Raw genomic sequence first — 21,003 nt, 5'->3', positions numbered from 1 at the left:
AGGACTTTCACTTGGTATTTGAGGACCCAAACCAATATCCCTGTTTATATCTTTGTCTACACAGGGTGTCGCATGTAAATAAAGGCCTATAGGTTGGAAAAGACTGAATGTATCATTGTTTATCTCCAGTAGGAGGCAGCTTTGTTCTCCCACTTAATAGGGCCAGTCCTTAATGCAGCTTAAGGATGCTTAAGTGTTCACGATAAAGCTAACGTTCACCATACCAATGTGAATGAAGGCATCCCAGACCACTTACAGTACATATCATTGCTGCTGGGCAAAAACCTCCTGGTTTTTTTTTCATGATTTGATTTTTTTTTTCATTAAAAACCCTTTAAATCTGGGAATGAGTTTTTACACATTTTAAACCGATACAAAGTGTCAAATATAATCCTGACTTTGACAATCCATTGTTGAAGAATGTGAAAATACAGTGTATTTTCTTAATTTCCAGCAAAGTGGTGATTTTGGAGACAAGTGGTTATGACCCATGTAGCAGCAATACGAATGTGACCCTTCACATCTTAATCCATCCTCAAAACCCGCTGGGATGCGTGCTCACCTTGTATTAAGGCTGACTCCTGGTTATCTGATCACCCAGGACAGATGTTAATGTAGAAAGTAAATAGTCATTGATAATTCAAGTTTTAATAAGAAGAAATCAAAAGAATCAACAGTTTAAATAAGCTCAAAATGGGGACTGAATCCACTTTTTCCTGCCTTTTTACTATGCTACGTCAACTGTTTAATGACTCTAGCTCCACTTTTAGTGTTCAGAAATGACAACAGTAGTTTTGTTGAATGGTTTTTGCAAATGTCCTCTGCAAGTTGATTCTGATTTATAAAATGACATACAGTAATTCCTTTTGCATACAGTTTCCAGTGTTAGCATACATTCATGCACATTTTTACAACATAAAAGATGAAAATAGTGAGCTCAATATATGGTATAACAACACAAGAAAACAGTGAGGGAACCACAAACACACCTGTGGCCCTCCGGCTGTTTGAGTTTAGGAGGAAAAGATCATTTAAGGTTCCAAAAGAGCAAAACAAAGTTTGAAACAGGTTTGACTCAGACCATCCTCTTTTACCATCACCGCCTTTATCCTCCACCCATCCCTCATCCCCTCCCCTCCCCCCTTCACTGCCACCCCTCCCCCGGCCCGGGCTGCTGCCTGTGGCCCTTAATCCTCTCACTGGGCGGGGAGAAAGAGAGAAAAGAGTGACAGGGAGTGAAAAAGAAATCAGCCGGGCACAGACAGAGGTTGGGGAGTAGCTGAGAGAGAGAGCAGAGCTGTGGAGGGCTTCCCTGACGGTTTGTTCTGGTGGTTCTGGTGTGTTATGGTATGCAGGAGAACGAGGACTCCCTGGAGGACTGGGCTGAGAGCCTGACGGAGCTGAGCACCATGAAGACGGATCTGTCCCAGTACATCATTGCTGACGATGTCCTGCTCCTGCAGGAGCAGGTCGAGCACCTTCACTGTCAGTGGGAGGAACTCTGCCTCAAGGTGAGTCTGCAGGCTGTGATGGCTAAACTTAAACTCTGCCACAGGCTAAACACAGCTGCTGCTGTAGATTACCCTTATTTTAACCTGCGCTAAGAGGATGCTTCTGTTGCTTCTTTTACTCTTTGCTTCATACATTTACACTAACGCCGGTTTCATTATGAGGCTCTTTGACTTTGCATTTCTTCCTAGAATTTCTGCCCATAATTTGAGTGATGTTTAGGTATTTTCACTGATTGAGAAGGATCAGTTTGAGGTCTCAATTAAAAAGTTCCTCACTTTGTAGCATTTTGCTGTTCTATGGATCTGATGTAGCAAAGGCAAACAAATAAAATCCTATTATTGTGAGCACTTTTTCTAAAATTAAATAAATAAATAAAATGTGTTATTTAATTGTCAATTTGTTTCTGTCTTTGAATAGTGGCAGCTGAACCTAAAAAGACAGTCATTTTAATATACTTTGTGAAGCTCTTCTTATCAAACCTATACAAACAGTAAGATTGGCACTTTTCATTCATCTTTAAGTACATTAGGACACATTTCCACAAACATAGTACACCTTAATGCTACCTTTAAGCACCTTGAAAGTTGTACATAAAGCTGTTTGTATTATGTGTATCCTATTTTTTAACTTGTGATCATGAGATGTTTGAAATAATTTATCAATGAGTTTTGTTTTTATGGCTGCTCTGAATGTAAGAGGCCTTATGCACTTTGCACAAAGCATTGCTGCAGAGCATGGCTCTTCACTCAGTGGAACAGATCTATAGATATTTAGTATTTGTAATAAATCATCTTATTCAGATGAAGTTATTTAGTTATCACCAGATATTTACAGCTAAAATTTGCAAATTATTTCCAAAAAATCATGTCTCTGTTTTGTCTTGCAAGGAGAAAGAGTTCATGTAAAGTTCACAGAAACCCTGGCCATGTGTCCCTTTGGCTTGCTTTTAGCTGCTTTTACACGGTTAATCATTTGAGAGCTGACATATGTCGCTTGTCTGTCTCTTTAGTTGTCTTTTGGATCATGAGCAGGTCAGGTGAGTCTTTTTAACCCCTCAGACAGACAGAACGAAGACTCCACAAGCTCGACACAGAAACTTAATTTTCATAATGAAGTGAAAGACTGCAAAGAGAGAGTTCATCTGACATGTCTGTGCCTCTTCTCACCTCTTCATTATAGAAGCTGCCCTGCATTTGGTTTTGAGTTCACTTGCCTTTGTCCGTGGGAAGTTCAAGCATTTAAAGGGAAACTAGTTGGTAAATCTTATGAGTCTATAATGAGACTAAAGAGACCAACAGGTCTGAGTGGGGGTAGTTGGGGGTTGAGTGTTGTTGTGGGGTAACAGATGGTGACAGGAGAGAAATGCTGTAATGAGCTGAGAAAGTTCAGGAAGACAAGCTTTTGTATTGAAATGAGTTTGAGGGGGAGGGTTGGTCAAGTGATCTCAGTGACTTTCACTTTTTGCCATCTGACAAGGTAACAGGAGTATTTACACACTAGCTGGGGGAATTCTCTTTCACATTATTAGAAAAGTTTGCAGAAGATTTTTAACTAAGACATACCAGTGAAGCTGGCTATCATGTAAAATTCAAATGTATTGCTTCTCAACATATCAAATCAAGTAAAAAAGTGTTCAGTTTTTAACGTTTATAATTATAGATAAGCGGACTTTCCTCTGTTTTCTGACTGCTTTGCTTAGTGGAGGACAATATTGCTTCAGTTTGACTTTTTCAGTGAGGGTAAAAGTGACAGCAGTAATTTGGTACATTCTTTTAATCATCATATAGAGCTTGAAAACCCCTCCAGCGTCTCATTTCCAGTTATCTGAACAAGGTATTTTGACACACAGTGATTGTATGGACATGTTAGAGTAGGCAGGGCTGGAACCACTTTACCAACTACACTTTTTTTCTTCACAATTCTCCCTCTGTCCCTTTTTTTAAAGAAAAACTGTCAAAAAGAAGCCATTATACTCATATTAAAAATTATTATTGTGCCTCTCTCCTCTTTGAAATGGCATGCTGCTTTATTCACCTTTAAGAGGGACAATTTGAAACAGTCACACAGTCAACCTTCTGCACTGCATCATTATGTTTTCTTTAGAAAACAGTCCCACTAGTTAGCCTTCTATAAACTGATGCATTAAGTGAAAAATTATAAGATTATCACCTGAGAAACACTCAGTTAACCTATGCTTAACATTTACATTTCCAATAAAGACCTGCCTTGATAACTTTCAAGTTGAGGTGAACCAGAAATTACTCTCATTCAGTGAATAAGGTTATGCACATGATCACATGTGCATAAGTGTTTATTTTCACCCATGCCTTCTCTAAAGAACATATATATAATATTCATGTATCTCAATGTCTACAGAAGAGTTTCAGTCTTGATAGAAGTTTAGAAGACACGGTTAAGGCCAAGTCCAAGACTGCACTCTTTTACTGGGTGATCCATACTGTGTTCGACCCCCAGAGTCCCATTAGTTTGATAGGACATGCTTCCTTAGCCCTGGCACAGATTTGAAGAGGTGTACTTCAGCATAATACTATTACTCACTCACGTGCTCAGGCACCTATGACTTGATACAACTGTTCCTCAACAGTCATAATTAACAATAAGTGTTTTTCACAGCACACTTAAGGAAAAGTGCCATAATGAGGTTTTGCTGTCCTTACACCCACTGATGCTGGGACTGTATGTTACCTGTCAGTCAATTCACATGGAGTTTCTACTTTACATTAAACATGTGAGCATGGCTTGGCAGGAGCTCCACATGCATAAACATTCAGGGCTGTGCTCCTGTACTTGCTCTGCTGATTCTGTACCCATCTCTGCTACTGCCTCTCAAGACGGCTTAGAGGGATCCTCCCTCTTTGCCTCCATCATATTCATAGTGAAGGCAAAGAGTATAAATATGACTACAAACAGCACTGCAAGGGCCACAACTGACCAAAACAACATAAAATCAGCCACAAAGTGAGTAAAGTTGCCGCCATGTTGACTTTATAGTTCTCCTTTGCTTGTGACATATGTAGATATGATGATATATCCATGCCCAGGACCTGTTGGTCTGGGAGTGTAGGCCAGCAGGGGACTGGAGAGGGGAGACAGTCACACACACAGTACAGGGCAACAGGCCCTGGTGCAAGTGCACCCCAAGAGTTAATCAGAGCTAAACAAACACTTTGTTTGTTACACCACAAATAACTTGTGTATTGCTGCTCCTGCCAACTAACAGCTTCTCTGTTTTTGGTGAGGACTTGGGTCACAGAGCACCATTCAGTGTATTTTTGTTCTCATGATCTCACACTAGTTATTATTAATGGAGCTGCAACATGGCTAAATTAAAACCCAAGTATTCCAGATATTTTAGGGGAAAGTGCCAGTAACCATCTTCCTCAGATTTCTGTTTGGATGTAGAACTTTTAATACTGTTGTTGCTACGCTGTTGAAGCATAAATGGCTTACATGTCAATAAGAAGCAGTGGATCTACACCAGAGGTTCAACCATTCAAACAGTTTGAATGATTTTAAAATAATATATCCTGGTGCATCCAAACAAAGAGAATACAGTAACAAAATGTCATCATCTATCTTTGTGTCAGGTGTCTCTGCGTAAACAGGAGATTGCAGATCGTCTGAACGCCTGGATCATCTTCAATGAGAAGAACAAAGAGCTGTGCGAATGGCTGACACAGATGGAGAACAAGGTGGCGCACAACTCCGACCTCAACATCGAGGAGATGGTGGAGAAACTGAAGAAGGTAGGAGGCCACTGCAGACACGTCTACCTATCAACACCACCACTTTAAAGCAGTGGGCTATACTCTTTCAGGGGTCTAACATGTGCTAAAATTCACTAAAACATAACTTCAATCTGTCTGGAAATGCAAGACTGGCAGTTTGAGAAAAAGTGAGAAAATGTTAGCTATAAAGAGGCTGAGTATTTGGTTTTAATTGCTTGTTCTTTGTAGCCAAAGAACCTACCAGGTAGGGACATTAGCATGAACTGATGAATTATTTTGTGTCTTAAAATAAAGATGTAACTCCATAATATATTTGAAATAAAGCAGAAACAGAGATGGTTTGAATAATTAAAACAGCGTCTATATTACGCTGTGTCACTGAGCCTCCCTAGGATGTGTCGACTGGGCGGTGCTGTGGTAGACAGACAGCCTCGCCTTTACAAAAAGCTGTGAATTCCCTCCTGATTGTTAAATAGGCGACAGCTGTTCATGTCCCTGCAGGGCCACGCGGGTTTGTTTTGTGCGGAGCTCTCGGGTCCTTTCATTTGTCACGGTGTGAGCAGGGCCAATGGGAGGGAGAGGGAAGGCGATATCTGCTATAGAAACCCAAACTTATTGCCCCGGCAGAGGGGATTAAACCTATTCAGGCCCTGGAGGTTTAAATTTAGTGTCTTGCTCGGGCACACAGAGTCTTGGCAGGAGATGGGTTACTTCCTGGCAAGATGCCAGAGTCAAAGGTTGTCACGATTTCCTGCATAGAGTGAAGATTTAATCAAGCTAAAGGGTTTACTATTTTTGTTTTAGGATGAGAGTGAACACTCTTTATTATGAGCCATCCCATATGTTGGTGGTTTTGTTTCTTTCATTGATTTAACATGCAATTTTAATCTTTGTTTGCTAAATAAACCTTGCAATTTTCTGTTATTGAAATGCACTCATCACTGATTTTAAAAGGTAAAACACTAAAAATGTACTTGCTGCAAAACAGAGACACAAAAAGGGAAGTGCACCAGATCATAACCATAAAGTGATGCAGGAAAGGCACTCATTGGTTCATAAAAACTGATCAGAATCTGCAAAATTAGACATTCTGTACACAAAACACAAAACCTACCAGTGGAGAGCCTCAGACTTACATACCTAATTGTGACAACTATTAAACAGCCAATATTCAGCTGTTTAGTGGAATAGACCAACAGATTGTTGCTAAAAGATGAAGAAATATCAAATTAACTTAACTTGCAGCTATGATATTTTGTTTTTAACATGTAATCATAGCAGTTTAAGGGCCAACCGCCTCTCTATCAAAGGATGCATGTCTCTTTTCCCACTCCTGTAGAAACCTCAAGATGTGAAAAAATGGTTCGAAAGTGACATCTCTTGTTTCTCCATTAGGACTGTATGGAAGAGATCAACCTCTTCAGTGAGAATAAAACCCATCTGAAGCAGCTTGGAGAACAACTCATTACAGCCAGCAACAAAACGAAAGAGACGGAGATCAACGACAAGCTGAAGGACATCAATGACCGCTGGCAGCATCTGTTCGACCACATAGAGGCCAGGTAAGATGATAAAGAGCAAAATGAGCAGGAGAAAAGAAGGAGAAAGCCAGAAAAAACTATGGATTGGTATTTTGGTAGAAAACCATGTTAGCTTTGCAGATGAAAGATCTCACATTAACTGAAGTTTACCATGTTTGAACAACGCGTTTTACAGTTGTTTTATGCTGACATAAGCATGCTGAAAAGCTCCAGAGCACAATAGTGTGTGTTAACTGTTTGCAGGCTAATGTTGCATTCAGCAGAATTACAACAGTATTTCTTCTTTATTACTGCAGTGTCTGGAAATGTTGAGTTGAACCTCAGTAAAGTGGGACTGTGTAGCAAAGACTAACATGTCTTGTCTTGGGCAGTGTTACCCCTCTGTCTAGCTTGTTGATTGCCTTAGGCTATGTTTCACACTGCAGTCAACTTCAAAAAGATCAGATATATATCTGATTTAGAACCACATACAAAAGTGACCTGAATCTGATTCGAAAAGATCAGATTCAGTGTGACTTGTGCTTTTCACACTGTCAAAAAAAAAATCAGATATGAGTCACATGTGAGCAAAAAAGTCAGATTCAGGTCACTTATAAGTGCAGTGTGACCGTAGCCATAGTTACTTTAACACCTTCTACTGTGTATCAATCTTTGTGCTGGCTTTTTGACAATTTTAAAAATGTGAATGGCATCTCTCTGCCCTCTCATGTGATCAAACTCCTCTTTATAACTGTGGCTCATATGACTCCATTGATCAATAACTGTAACAGCCTATCTTGGAAACAGACTCCGTTATACCTCTATTGACTTTCCTACTAGATGAGGTAAGAGCAGCTTTAAACCTGATATTTTCAACAGTTTTCCTTCTAATAGGGAGTAATTATGGTTCTGTTCTGACTGTGTGCTGTGTTGTGCTATGGTAGAATTCAGGATTTGTACAAGATTAAGCTAACCTGAGCTTTTACATGCTGTAAATCAGGGCTTTTGCTGACTATAGGTCTTTTAATGGCATTTCATATAGGTACTTCCCATAAAACCTGAGGTTTTTAGTGGCATTATGCACTTTTTAAAGACTATAACTCCGTTCTTTACCCTTGTAGTTCAACCTTGTATAGGTTTATCAGTGTGTTGTTGGTTTCCACTTCCAGAATAGGCCGAGCCCAGCTGTTACTCTACTGTGACTGCAGATTAAAGAAGAAAAGCCACAGGATGAGTGATAGTATTATTAATCCATAAATGCAAATCTCATTGGTGGTTGTAGGCTGTGAGCTGCTGACCTGTTCATGCATCAGCTTAGTGCCTCTTTACTGCTTATCTACATGAAGCTGCATTGTGCAATGTGACTGACAGCTTCAAGTAAAATGTAAATGTTCACAGTAAGCAGATCAATGCTTTGGTGGTGGTTTTGTTTGAATGGCCAATTTTAGTGTGTCATGTTGTTTTGCATGAAAATTCCTGCCATATTGTCTCTCATTCATGCCAAATTTTTCACCATGACAAGGACGTTTCATGCCTGACACAAGAAAAATTGCCCTAAGGTTGGGGTGATTTGATGCGTGAATGTAGTGGGTGTATATAGAAGTTCACCATGAGTTTGCAGATAGGTTTGAGATATTGCAGAACATGTCATGGATCTATGTGCATGTAGTGAAGCTGCTTCTTACACTTTTCTATCACCAGCATGTTCTTCTACTTTCATTCTTCTGTTGATACATTCAATATCACTGGTAGCACTGATATACAGACGGTAACATTGTCATTATAGTGTCCTAACTGTTGCTTTGTACACCATCTTGGATGTCCACATAAGTGTTACCCAAACAGCTTAAGACCAGTTAGAACTAATTATTCAATAACTGGTGAACTCAAACAGGAAGATAACAGGATAGCGATATAGAAAATGAATGAATTAATGATTGAGTTAATCAAAATGTATGAGATAAGACAGATTTTTCCCCTGTAGGACTCCAAAAAGTAATTTTAAACTAGAGATGCAGCGGATTTCCTGATTAAGTTGTTAAAGTCGGATTTCTTTGTGCTCAGCAACAGAATTACTTGTCAGTCCAACTAATTAATAGCAATTTTTCTATAATTTCAAGCCTAAAATCATATTCAAACACTCTATCTAAACCAGTGGTTCTCAAGTAGTGGGTCGCGTAGCTCTTCCTTGTGGGTCGTGAACAAGTACCTGGAAAAAATAGTGTTGAAAAGTCTGTAATGTATGGAAGCCCTAAGTGAATACCTGTGATAACAAGTACATTTCAGTCTTTAATCTCAAGATTTCCATGTATCTATCCAACTTCCTTGGGATAACAAAGCTAGTTTTTCCAAGATATCAAGGTAATTCCTCACAAATTTTCTAAAATTGGCTGCAGTCCAGGGAATCTGTGCACTTTTTAACATGTTTGAGTTGTCCTGTCTCTCCGTCAGTCGTGTTTTGTTATGTTTAAGGTCAAAACTCCAGAATTTTTCTGAAATAAATTAAAGCATTTAAAAATTTTAAAACATTTGGCTGGCGATTTCTGATAAGAGGGAAGTGGTGGGTCCTGATGTGCGGCCAGTTGAGAACCGCTGATCTAAACTGTAACATGGCCTCTCGCCTCTATTATCCACCATAGCTGTTCTTAATGATGACTGCCTCACTGCCTCCTCTGCAGTACTCTGTAATCCAATATAAACGCCTAATAACTCATAGCCCTGATAGTGGGAACAGAGTGGTTTAGAACTATTTTGTTCCAGAAAATGGGGATAGAGTTGTCCAAAGACTGGACATGAAAAATCATTTACATTAACCTGCCAAGAGGATCAAAGGCCGGTGGTGTTGGCACTGCTAACATTAGTAACATCCAGTAAAACAACTTCACAGTGTTACCGTATGAAGTAATTTGACTGTTGCAGTGTGGAGTTGGTTTAAAGAGTGTTTTCATGACTTTAGATTAGTCTGCTAAATTATAAATTGCATAAATAAAAAGGTTTCATATTTTGACCTTATAAACCTTTGTTTCTTTTAATCTTTGAGGGTCTAATGATTTTGCTTTGTAACTGCTGTCATCAAAGGAACATTTTGCGTGAACTCCGCTTTGTTTGAATGTTCCTGTTTTGGTTTTGAGGATAATTATTTAGCTTATTACGACATGTACCATTAGCAGAGACTTTCCTTTACTTGTTTTTGCAAGTTTGAATTCCCACTATGAATCAGTTCAATAAATAACATTGACTGAGTCCTCTATGCAGCAAAACAAATTCATGGTAGTGGAGTGCACAGCATTACTACTACATTTCAGGGCAGCAAGTTTCATCTGATGACTGCAATGCACACTTATAAATTGCCTTTTTGCCAACTGCAAATGGCTCTATATTTAGTAGATCATACGTTTGTTAAACCTACAAAGGAACTAAGAGCTAACTGAACTGAGAGCTGAGCACAAGTGGACAGTGTTGACTCAGAGCCAGACTGGTTAAAGCAGTCCTGTATGGAGGAGGGGATGGGGGAAGTGGAGGTGACTTATCCTCCATGGGAATGACTTACTTAGATCTGCCATATGGTGGCTATTTTGTGACCGAGGCTATACTCGACCTCTCTTGGAGCGGTGCTTCTCTGCTCTCTTTCAAGCCTGAAGCTTCTAGCCTGTCTATGTTTACCACGTGATGTACATTTTTAGCTCTTGGACAATGTGTTGGTGATGGTGCACGATGAAGATGTCTCTTTATCATAATTCAGCACAGAAAGCTATAGCTTCATTTTGTTTGGATCATTTTATGTTGATAAAATGAGCAGAAAAACATCCATGCATTCCCATTTCACTAGTGGAATAGAAGCTGCCATAATGAGCATATTATCATGGAGCATTTAGTCAGGGTTTCCCCTTTTTATCCTCTCCATGTCTCACGTTTGAACACCTTTTACATTTTTGAGTATCTGTTCCAACATGATTTTTCAACTCTAAACATGAAATTTCAAGGCATCTTAACAGCCTGTCCTAACAGAATGCCAGGCATCATTTCACATCATCAAGCATCACACACCATGCATGTCATAGCATTGCTTCAAACACAGGATGGATATTATCAATGCACAACTTCCTCCACTTTGGAGTTAAACAAGCTAACAAACCCCGCTGTGTGAGAACAGTGAAAGTAAGTCAGGAAAATCTTCCTGTTCAACACTCCTGGTGCATTGTCGTCTCCCTCTTTCCTTGGTTCTTGCCCATGTCACATGAGCGGCAAAAAGAAAAATAGGAATGGGGCACAATGAGAGAAAAGATGTTGCTCTTTGTCATTCATGGAAAGTCAGAATACTACAAAGGAAATCTGTGTGATCAAGCTAATTTGTTGCCAATGCTTGCTCGCATTGTATGCAGTTAAAAGGTGGTTTAAGCATTTATTTCTTTGGCCATAAAAGTCATCAAAAGAGGGCCAAGATGCTTGTTTTCTTTGCTAAAAACAGCAGATATATTAAATGGTAGGGAAATAGTTGTAAAAGTGTTGTCTTTGGAAATGTTTAAACTGAAACATAAATGACTAATTTTCTGAACAAAAATCCAGAAGACACTCCAGTGTTGATACTTTTCAAATGGACTATTGTGCTGAACATAAGCCCATATCACAGCACCTTTATTGTAGATAATGGTGTCAAGCTGGGACCAACATTGTCTCAGAACATAGTCATCTATTGTGGACACAGGCAGAGAGGATTCAGGCTACCATCTCAAAACGAAAAGGGCGAATCCACTGAAGAGGATAAGGGTCTTTGCCGTGACTGACATGTTGTTAGTACAGAGAGGTGACCTCTGTCTTAAACAATAAAATGGGGACCACATGGGAGAAGCACTGTGACACACAATAGTGGATTTGCCCTCCCCTCCCCTCAGCTCAGCTGCCTCCCCCTCGTCCCCCCTAGGGACTGACCAGCATAACAAGGCTAAGCCTGTTAATGAGCCACTGCTGAGGCACGAGTCTCGTGTCTCTGATGGAATGTGCTGCTGTCACTCTGTTGATTTAGATGTGATTTTACCTCAGCCATGGGAAATACACATTTCTGTGGTAATAGATGGTGTTAGTGTATGAAAACTTCTTCTTCATAGGCTTGGCTTTGAGTGTGGGAGTCTTCTTGTAATGAAATGGGCCTTAAACTTACTGTACCTTATGTTTGTCTACCTTGTTTACTTGATATCCTCCTCAGCCCCTCTGTGGTGTTCCCCACAGCTCCATACTTGGTCATCTTTTATTCTACTTCTACATGTTTCATTTCTGCACAAATGACACACAACTTTACTTTAAAATTAGAGCCACAAACCCTTTAGACTCACTGTTAGACTGGTTCAAAGACATCAAAGCTCTATTACATGGAACTAGCATTACATTTTCTTAAGCTGAAGATCAAGATTGCCTTTCAAAAATGTTGGGACAAGAGACACATTTCCATCAACCCAGAATTTCAAGTCACAGGAACCACTCCTAGAAGTGCCAAAGGATTTCACAAGACTATACTGATGAAGCCAAACTCTGACATATTAAAAGAGACAACAACAAGACTGACCCTGAAATCAAATTGGATCTGCAGTGCCTCCAGTACTTACATTGTTTACAAGGAACCTTAACACGGATCTCAGTGGAGTCAATTGTGATCAGAAGCTTAAATTTTTGAAGATCTATGGAGAGCAACTTGCATTTACATCCCTCCCAGGACATTTTATATCCAGGCACAGACTGTGGTGCTCGTTCAGAGCGTTGATACAACAAATCCAAATTGCTGAATCAATGATAATTTGCCTATCTATTACATTTTTGCCAAGAAAAACTTACCAGTGTTGCTATTGGCCCCCCCATTTGTATTTTCACTGGAAAACCAAGGCACCTATGGCATGATACAAGCTTAAATTAAAACCAAATTTACGAGAAAGTTGATAATAATACTTTCTGTTGTGTGTTTGTTGGTGCTGTTGTTATTTCCTGATAGCCAAGGCCCCAAGGAACTAAGTTGATGTGAAGTGTAAAAAAGCAGGGCCATTGTTGGCCTGGGTGTGATTTGTAGAAAGTTCTATGATACTCAGTTTCCGTTTTGTTATTTTACTAGGTCTTTTTGGTCATATAAGTGTTGATACATTTATCTGACATCATTGCAGCTCACATATTCTTATTGTCCAAGTTATCCTGTAAAAATAGCTGCCTATAATTTGATTGTGGTGGAAAGCATTCAGATTCTACATGTAATTTTGCCTAAAAAGAAATATATACCACTTTTTGCTTCTTCAAGCAGTGAGTTTTTGGAAGTAATGAATGCCACTGGAAATCAACTAAAACACTGGTAGCTACAGTGAAAACACAGCTAATAAAAAGGGAGAAAGTTCATGGCTCAAATGTAGCATTGAGGTTTCTTTTATTTGAATCAGTTGGCCAAAACCAATAAACATCCCAGAGCAGTATTTGTGAATGGCCCCTTGTTACCATTGAAGATGTGTAAGGTGTAATTTTTTTACGATCATCATGACATCTAAAGAACTGAAACCAATTGTGGGATTAAGGATCTACTGTTACAGACTAGCGAGGGGTGAGACCTATTAAGCTGATAAAAGTGGGGAGTGTCTTTCTGCACAAGCTGCTTAACATGATGGGAAACCATTGTGACCACTGGCCATGCTCGGCACACCTCCAAACCGTCAAAGGAATTTTGTAGTAAGGGCTGAAATGGCATTTTCAGCAAATACCAGCAGTTAATTCATGATGACCAGCTCTATTTCCAACTTTGATTTTTGAATGTAAGCATTTCCACTGAATAAAGCAACAAGTGTCTGTCTCTGAGTGCATGTGTGGTGGATAAAAAAATGGAGACAGGGCTAAAAGTAGATTTGTAGATCACTGGGCTCCAGCCCTCACTTAACCCTCGGTCGCCTAATCCACCCAAGCATCGCACGCTGGAGGAGGACACTCCCCAACTCTCTGAACCAATCAAACATGCTGGAAGAGGCTCGTGAGAATGTAGAGGCAGATTATAACTGAGGTTTATTTTCTGTGGTCTGTATCAAATAAAAAACCATACCAAACAAACCAAAGTTGAAAATCAACTTAAACTTGAAAAATCCATAGGTACATTGCCAATTTAGTCCCATTGAAGTCTTTTTATTTTAATCATTAAAGCACTGAGGCTCAGATTTAGGTATTTTTTAATTATTCAAATCACTTATGATACAGAGCTCCTCTGGCATTATGCCAGTTACCTCTTCAATATAACTTTGAAATAACCAAATGATACAAATATGAGTCCAGAACTAGTTTTCTTTGCCTTTGCATTTTCTTGCAGCTTTAAAGGTGCTTAAATCCAGATATCAACATTTTCTACCAAGATTCAATGCTCACTGAGGCTGTTTCTTGTAGTTAAACAATTACATTACCATGGTTTGCAACTTTTTTAAATATGTATTTTATTTAAATCTCATTCAGAAGTGCTAATGTTGCAGAAAATGCATCCAGTAATGACTGCGCTTCAAATTGGATGCTTTAGTTCTGCAAAATTCTTAAATGGCACAAGAAAATCAACTGTAGCTACAAGTTAACTTTCAGCCTGTGTTTTACTCATATCCATCAAGCCATTGATCAATCCACTAATCCAACCATCCGTGGCCAGGTCTTTGTACCAGCAGGCTGTACCATCCATGCATCCATCAGTGCATCCATCAATACATCCATTCATGCATTGATCCATCCATTCATGCATTGATCCATCCATGCATCCATGCATCCATCCATCCATCCATCCATCCATCCATCCATCCAGATTCTACCACTCATCTGCACCTGGGTCTCTGGGTACCAGCAAGCTAAGCAGGCTGGCCTAGACATCCCTTCCCTCAATAACGTTTTCTGACTCTTCCTGGGGGATCCAAAGGTATTCCCAGGCTAGAAAAGATGTATAATCCCCCAAGTTCTCCCAAGGTTCAGGTTCAGCACCCGAGCCCAGGTTCGGCAATCTAATCCTGATCAGATGCTCAAACCATCCCAACTGACTACTTTTTGATGCAAAGGAACAGGGACCCTACTCCAAGCTCCCTCCATAGTCTTAAATAATCTTTGGGTGGTTTGCTGGAGGCAGAAATGCCACTCTGTTTTATTTTGTTAATCTTAACTTTCAAAGTTAGTTGACAGCCAGGTTATAGAGTTTGGTCTAAAGAGAAACACTCTTAGTGCACTAGGCTGTCGTTTTCCCATTATTTAACCCCATGTAGAAAGCAGTCAGGTCAATACTAATGTTTTAATGGTTAGTGGGCTTGAGTTCATTAAGTGCTTTTCTCTTCTGACTTCTGACCACTCTTAAGTGCTTTTTACATTGCATGTCACATTAACCCATTCATAAACTAATAGCAGAGGCTGAATGAGAGGGTCCATCAGGATTAGCTAATCCATTAAACATATTCACATGCCACTGATACAGCAGCAGGAGAAGTTTGAGGTTCAGTATCTTTTTCTTTTTTTTTTTAATGCAAGAAGCATTAAAGGAAGAATTAAGTATATTGCAACTTCAATTTATAACATATAGTATAACAGACTTTCCTAGATTTCCTTGAAGTCACTTATCAGTTATCTGTCCCTCCTTTTCCTGTTGGAAATTGAGAAGAACTGTAACAAAAAAATCAAAAAGTCCTTGTACATAATGCTTTCCAATGGGGCTTCAGTATCTTGTCCAGAGACACTTTGACACATGACCAAAACAGCAACAGCTTTACCACAGAGCTGAAATTAAATTACCAATAGAAAGCATCCAGCTTTACGCTATTATCACTTCAAGTTTCAAAGTCTAGCATCATTGTGGCCTTCAGTGTTAAAAGCAAAGTGGTGTTTTTGAACATTTGAAACCCTCATAGAATTTGTATCATAGCAGCTGAAGTGTGAGTGTCTTTGGATGGAGCATTTGTGTGAATCGTGTTTGCCGAGTTTGCCTGCACACAAACAGTCCATGTTTCTGTCTGTTGCTTTAGAGTTGATAGTTTCGACAGATGTTTCAGCAGATATATTAATGCAAGTTTAAATATCACTTTTTGCTTGTATCTTTGGCCTCATTCTTTACAAACATAACCACAGGCAATGCGGTCATCGTTGGGTCCGTTGCCAGAGTCCTGCACCCCTGTGTCACCCGTTTTGATAAGCGCTGATGTTGTTGAAGATGAATCAGTGATAACCTCGTCCCTCAGCCTTTGTCTGCATCTCGCCTCACTAAGTTCCCGCAGATGACTGCTGAGGTTTGACTTGCAGAGGGATTAGACGCGTTGACACTGGCCCACTGCTAGCCTTTGTCCCCCAAAACAAACCGGGTGCTCCGTCACCCAGCCCAGCAGCTGCCGTCTGCTGACACGAGCCTTTGTGCCAATGGGCCCTCAGCCACAGGGGCCACGCGGGGGCCACCATCGTCTCCCCTCATTGTCTGAATAAGATGCACACGAGGCAGATGTTTGTTTTTTAAAAGTAATCTCCCTTCTCCTCTCGCCTTTTCTTCCAGTTTCACCTGCATGAGCAAATTAACCCTTTTAACTGCCTCTCGGTGGGTTTTTGTTTCTTAATTGCAGTTTGTTAAATCGTAAATTCAAGTGGAGCTTTTAAATCTTTTCATTTGGCTGTTTAGTGGTGACATTAAAACAAAGAAGAGCTTAATTAAAACTATTTCTACAGTCTCCAGGTGCTTCTATATCAGGGCATCATGGTAATGATGGTAACTACTCTCCACTGACGCAGTGATTTGCTAGGACAAACAAGTGACTGTTCATGTCACTGTGCAGCAGTTAAGCTGAAATATAGGGGTGTGCTACTGCAAAAAAGATGGATTAAAGATTTTAAGCCTTAAGGTTAAGCTACCCCTTGTTTTCTAATGTGTGTGCATGTGTGTTACTTGATTAATTGCATTTCCTTTCAAAGTGTCTCTGAATTCTTGGATTCAGTGACCTTTCAAAAATTGTATATTAACTAGGGCCACTGGCTCTCAGTTGGTGGGCCAAGACCCAAAAGTGGGTGGCAAAGCAATTTTCACCGGGCCAAAGATTGTGCCAGGAAAAATATCCACCAAGAAGTCTATAATATGCTTTTATTTGGAAGGGAATGTCTCCATCTCTATGTTCAATTACATGCTTTGTTACATTCAGTGCCCGTGTCCATAGAAAGCTTTTTTAGCACTGGCAGAGCTGATAAACTCATTTTCAGAGTGCTTTTCACCAGCATTCCTTGTTGCTATGTTACAAAAAACGAATCCCGCTTTTCTCGGTAGAATCAGTGACGTTTTAAAATAGCTCTGTGTTCTTCATCCTTATCCATATTTCAAAGAAATGTCACTCAGAAGACATGCAGACAATGCAAAGGAATCCTGTCCTGACACAGGCAGCAGCTGCAGACCTGAAAACTACCCCCGAAAAAGATGAACAAAGACATCTTAGATCAATTTCAATTGTCAGTCCAACCCCTTTTTGATCTTGATTGGCAGGTGAGGAAGAAGTAATGTTGAGTGCAGCACTGTTCCAAAAGTTGAAGGCTGCTGCTGAGGAGGTTTTTAATGTCCAGGGCACTGAGTGCTCCATCCTCTTATCCATTGTTCGTTCCATCCATCCATTCATACATACATACATACATAGATACATTGTTGCATCGATAAATCCGTAGAAATTTGGGTTGTGATTTGCCATGAAGGAGTTTGTGGTGTTGGGATTTTATGGCACATTATAGAGGTAAGATGTATCAACAGACAGCACAAGCTTCTCATACTTTCACTGTGACACGAACATGCTTCTCCTGGTGGCTCTGGCGTTTGCAGTGAAGCTGTTTTTGCACGATACTACCTCTGATACTGGCTTAACAGTAGAAAGACTTTGCCTCATCATTAAACCTCAGAGACAGCGAGGTGAAACAGTCCCACTCTGAACAGTCAATGTAAATGATACTCTCTCCTTTAGTATTATGACTGCTCAGATATGGGCCTGCTCCCTCTGCAGCAGGTGCCAAATCTCACATGAACTCTGTGGTTGAATTGACTGTAATTGCCGCTTGTGTCTGAATAACAAACAGCCATTACTGTAACTGATGGCAAAGCTGTCACTTTTATGTCCTCTATGTCTGAAAAGGACTTAAGATTTACATTTATGTACGTGTTGTTTATGCATTGTTTTCCCTTCTTCTCCTCCACCTGTCGTCGCTGTGACTTGTCTCCATCATTCAATCCTGTAATGTATTACTCAGTTTTAGCACACTGAACCCCAGGCCAGTTTATTGGAAATAGAAGAAAGTGGCAGATGGACGTTTTTCCAGACGCGGGTTCCCCGCTGGCTCTGTCTGTCTGTCTGTCTTCAGTCTGGTCGTCCGAGGTAGTTCCCCCACAACAGCCATTGACAGCTGCACCTATAATCTGCTCAAGTCGTAGACTAACTTTAACTTTAATGGGCTAACTTTAATGAGATTCTGCTGTTTTGTTTCTGCTCAGTGGCTCTGTTTGTTTTTAGACGATAGTGCAGGCCGTAAAGCAATAAGAGTTTCACACAGGGTCTGGGTAATAGAAGGTCTTTTCTTCTCTGAAATGCTTAAAGAACTGGCTTTATGTCTGCATGTCTGACATCAGATGAATGCATGTGAGAAGAATCACACAGACACTTTAGCTTAAACAGCATGAGAAATTTAAGGGTCTGTATCTCAAGCTTTTACAGGCAGTGCAATTACTTTTTATTAACATTGTGTGGCATTTTACCTAAGTGTTTTAAGAACACACATCCATTCACTTATTTACTGCCTTTCCTAGAGACAATTAAATTTCAGCTGGTTTCTTAAGACCCTGTCTTATTTATCCAAACATCTTGGGATAATACAATGTACTTCTCCCATGGTTACTAGGAGATTCCAGTAGTTCTGTAAAATCATTACAAATGATCATTATCATTGGACACCAGCATTTTTTCAGATAATATGATAAATAGATAAAGATTTCCAGAATGCAACAGGTTCAAGTCTAGACTGTGGCCAATTTCCAGCATGTCTCACCCCCATTCTCTCAATCCTATTCAGACTATCTACTGTCCTCTTCTTTGAATAAAGGTGTAAAAAAACCCAAAATATACAGTATCTTTAAAAACAAGTCTGAGTTAGCTGTACTAAGATGAAGAGGGAGCCCATTCCACAGTCTGCAGCCATACAAATAAAAAGATTTCCCTTAACCAGAGTTCTTGTGCAACACTTTAGAGACTTCTCAATGAAAGACAGTGGGAAATCTCAGTGTAAAAATTATTAAAATGTGTTCTAAATTTAGCAAAAATCCCCCAATGCATTCTTAAATTATTGTGCTCACAAGATTCCAGGACACAAAAATAGTGTTCATGCTGACCTTTTTCCCTTTAACACCAAACTCAGTTGGCATGGACATTTGTGCAAAGTTCATTTAAATCCGTCAGAACATTCTTGAGATTCAGTGTTTGCAATCAAGGTCTGAATAAGGCCCAGTGACCTTGATCTTTGATCAGATCATCATTGGGTCAGAGAAGATATTTGCACAGAGTTTCAAGAAAATCAGTCAAAACATTCCTGAGATAACACGCTCACCAGCTTGGCCCTGACAAGAGTGCCGGTAGCTCAGTAGATAGAGCAGGCGCTCTTAAGCAGAGGCTATAGTCCTCAATGCACCGGTCATAGGACTGATTTCCTGTCTCTGCAGATGTTTGTTGCATGTCATGCCCTCATTCTCTCCCCATGTTTCCTCTCTCTCTTCAGCTGTCCTTAAAATAAGGCAACATTTCTCCAAATTCATCTTGAAGAAAAAGAAAGTCCCAGAAGGACTTGTGTAGATACAGATGGACAACATGAAAACATAATGCCACCCGTCCTGGCTTCTGCTGGTATAAAGGCATAAAGATGAATAAAACAAAATACAGCAAACATGCTCTGTCCACTCTGTCCCTTAAGTTGGTAAAACTGTCTGATTCAGTGAGCAATGAACATAATAAATCTTTATAAGATCAATAAAACTGAGCAAAAGCTTTGTAGTGAAACAAATCATGTAGTGCACTGCCCCAGAAGTAAACTACGTCATGCAAGCTTGATGGCAGCCATTGTTATTCTTCCCTATTGGTGGAACCAGTTGGTTAATTGAACCAAAAAAGCTGTGAGATTCTTTGTTCTTCTTTTGCTAATGAAAGTTGCCCAGTTCTTATCAAACTGCCGCTGTAGCTACACCCACGCTGATCTCCTCACTGGCTGCCATCGTTTACAGGTTTGCAGTACAAATAGACCACGCCTGTAACTACTGACTCTTATTGCTCTGATTGGGAACAAATGTTTTAAATTGAAGCTTTACAAGATAGATCTTCCTGATGACAGACATGGAATCTGATCAGGTTAAAGTTAAAGGGTTAAGGGGCAGATTGATACGACACATATATAGGTCTTCATATTTTCAAGACAAGAAGATAAACATGGACAAGCAGTAAGATATTACCGTACCTAATAACAGGTAGTCAGCAACAGTTATGATCATGTGACTTTAATTTTGCAAAATCCCTAGGTGTGGACTGTTCCCATTTTCTTAAATGTTATAATTTTCTGCTTTTCTGTGTCATGTTTCTCTTTAAGTTTCCCAATTTTATTGCTAGGTGTGTTTGATAAAAAACTCTTTGACTCTAATATCTCTGATGCTCATTTATTTTGGATTTTATGACTTTTTTGAGACAAAAACATATCCAAAAATAATCCAGTCATAAATTTTACTAAGAAGACTTTGATAAGTGAATCTGTTAGTGCATCAAGGTGTTTGGGGATGAAAGGAGGAGGAGACAGGCAGACCTAGGGGAGCGACAGAGAAGGGGGAGGAGGGGAGGGGAGGAGGGCAGTGCTTGCTAGCGGATGAGCCATCGCCATGGAGTAGCCTCCTCACCAGCCTGTAAGTACCTCTCGCTCCATGATCTCCTGAACCTCCTCACGCCTGGGCGATACAGCTTGCGTGAGGCTGAAGAGGAGGACGGGTGAAGGGGAGCAGATCGGGTGTTTTGTTGTGATAAAGATGAGGAGGAGGAGATGGAGGAGACAGGGAGGGAAGCAGGAGAGAGAAGGGGGATGGGCCGGGCTTTGTCGGTGCAGGCATGCAGACACGCAGTTGCATGCCGAGTCATTGAGAGCAAATTTAATTCAGACGGCCAGCTCGAGTCGTCGTGTGTGCTGGTATTTAAACAAGGTGGCAGCTTGGACAGCAG

The 21,003-nt window shown here is 40.1% G+C and overlaps 1 protein-coding gene across 2 annotated transcripts in view; it reads left to right on the top strand.

Annotated features, from left to right (window-relative positions):
- The window catches only part of LOC121525904 (nesprin-2-like), an 81,189-nt gene that overhangs the window by 37,778 nt on the left and 22,408 nt on the right, over positions 1-21,003 (top strand). For both annotated transcript variants that reach the window (XM_041812111.1, XM_041812112.1), the window contains exons 32-34: positions 1,356-1,511; positions 5,121-5,279; positions 6,657-6,823. In XM_041812111.1, the coding sequence (XP_041668045.1) occupies positions 1,356-1,511; positions 5,121-5,279; positions 6,657-6,823 (482 nt within the window). The remainder of the gene's footprint in view (positions 1-1,355; positions 1,512-5,120; positions 5,280-6,656; positions 6,824-21,003) is intronic.

Source organism: Cheilinus undulatus, linkage group 18 (assembly GCF_018320785.1).
Source record: "Cheilinus undulatus linkage group 18, ASM1832078v1, whole genome shotgun sequence".
Lineage (NCBI taxonomy): Eukaryota > Metazoa > Chordata > Actinopteri > Labriformes > Labridae > Cheilinus > Cheilinus undulatus.
This window is presented reverse-complemented; position numbering and strand designations above follow the sequence as displayed.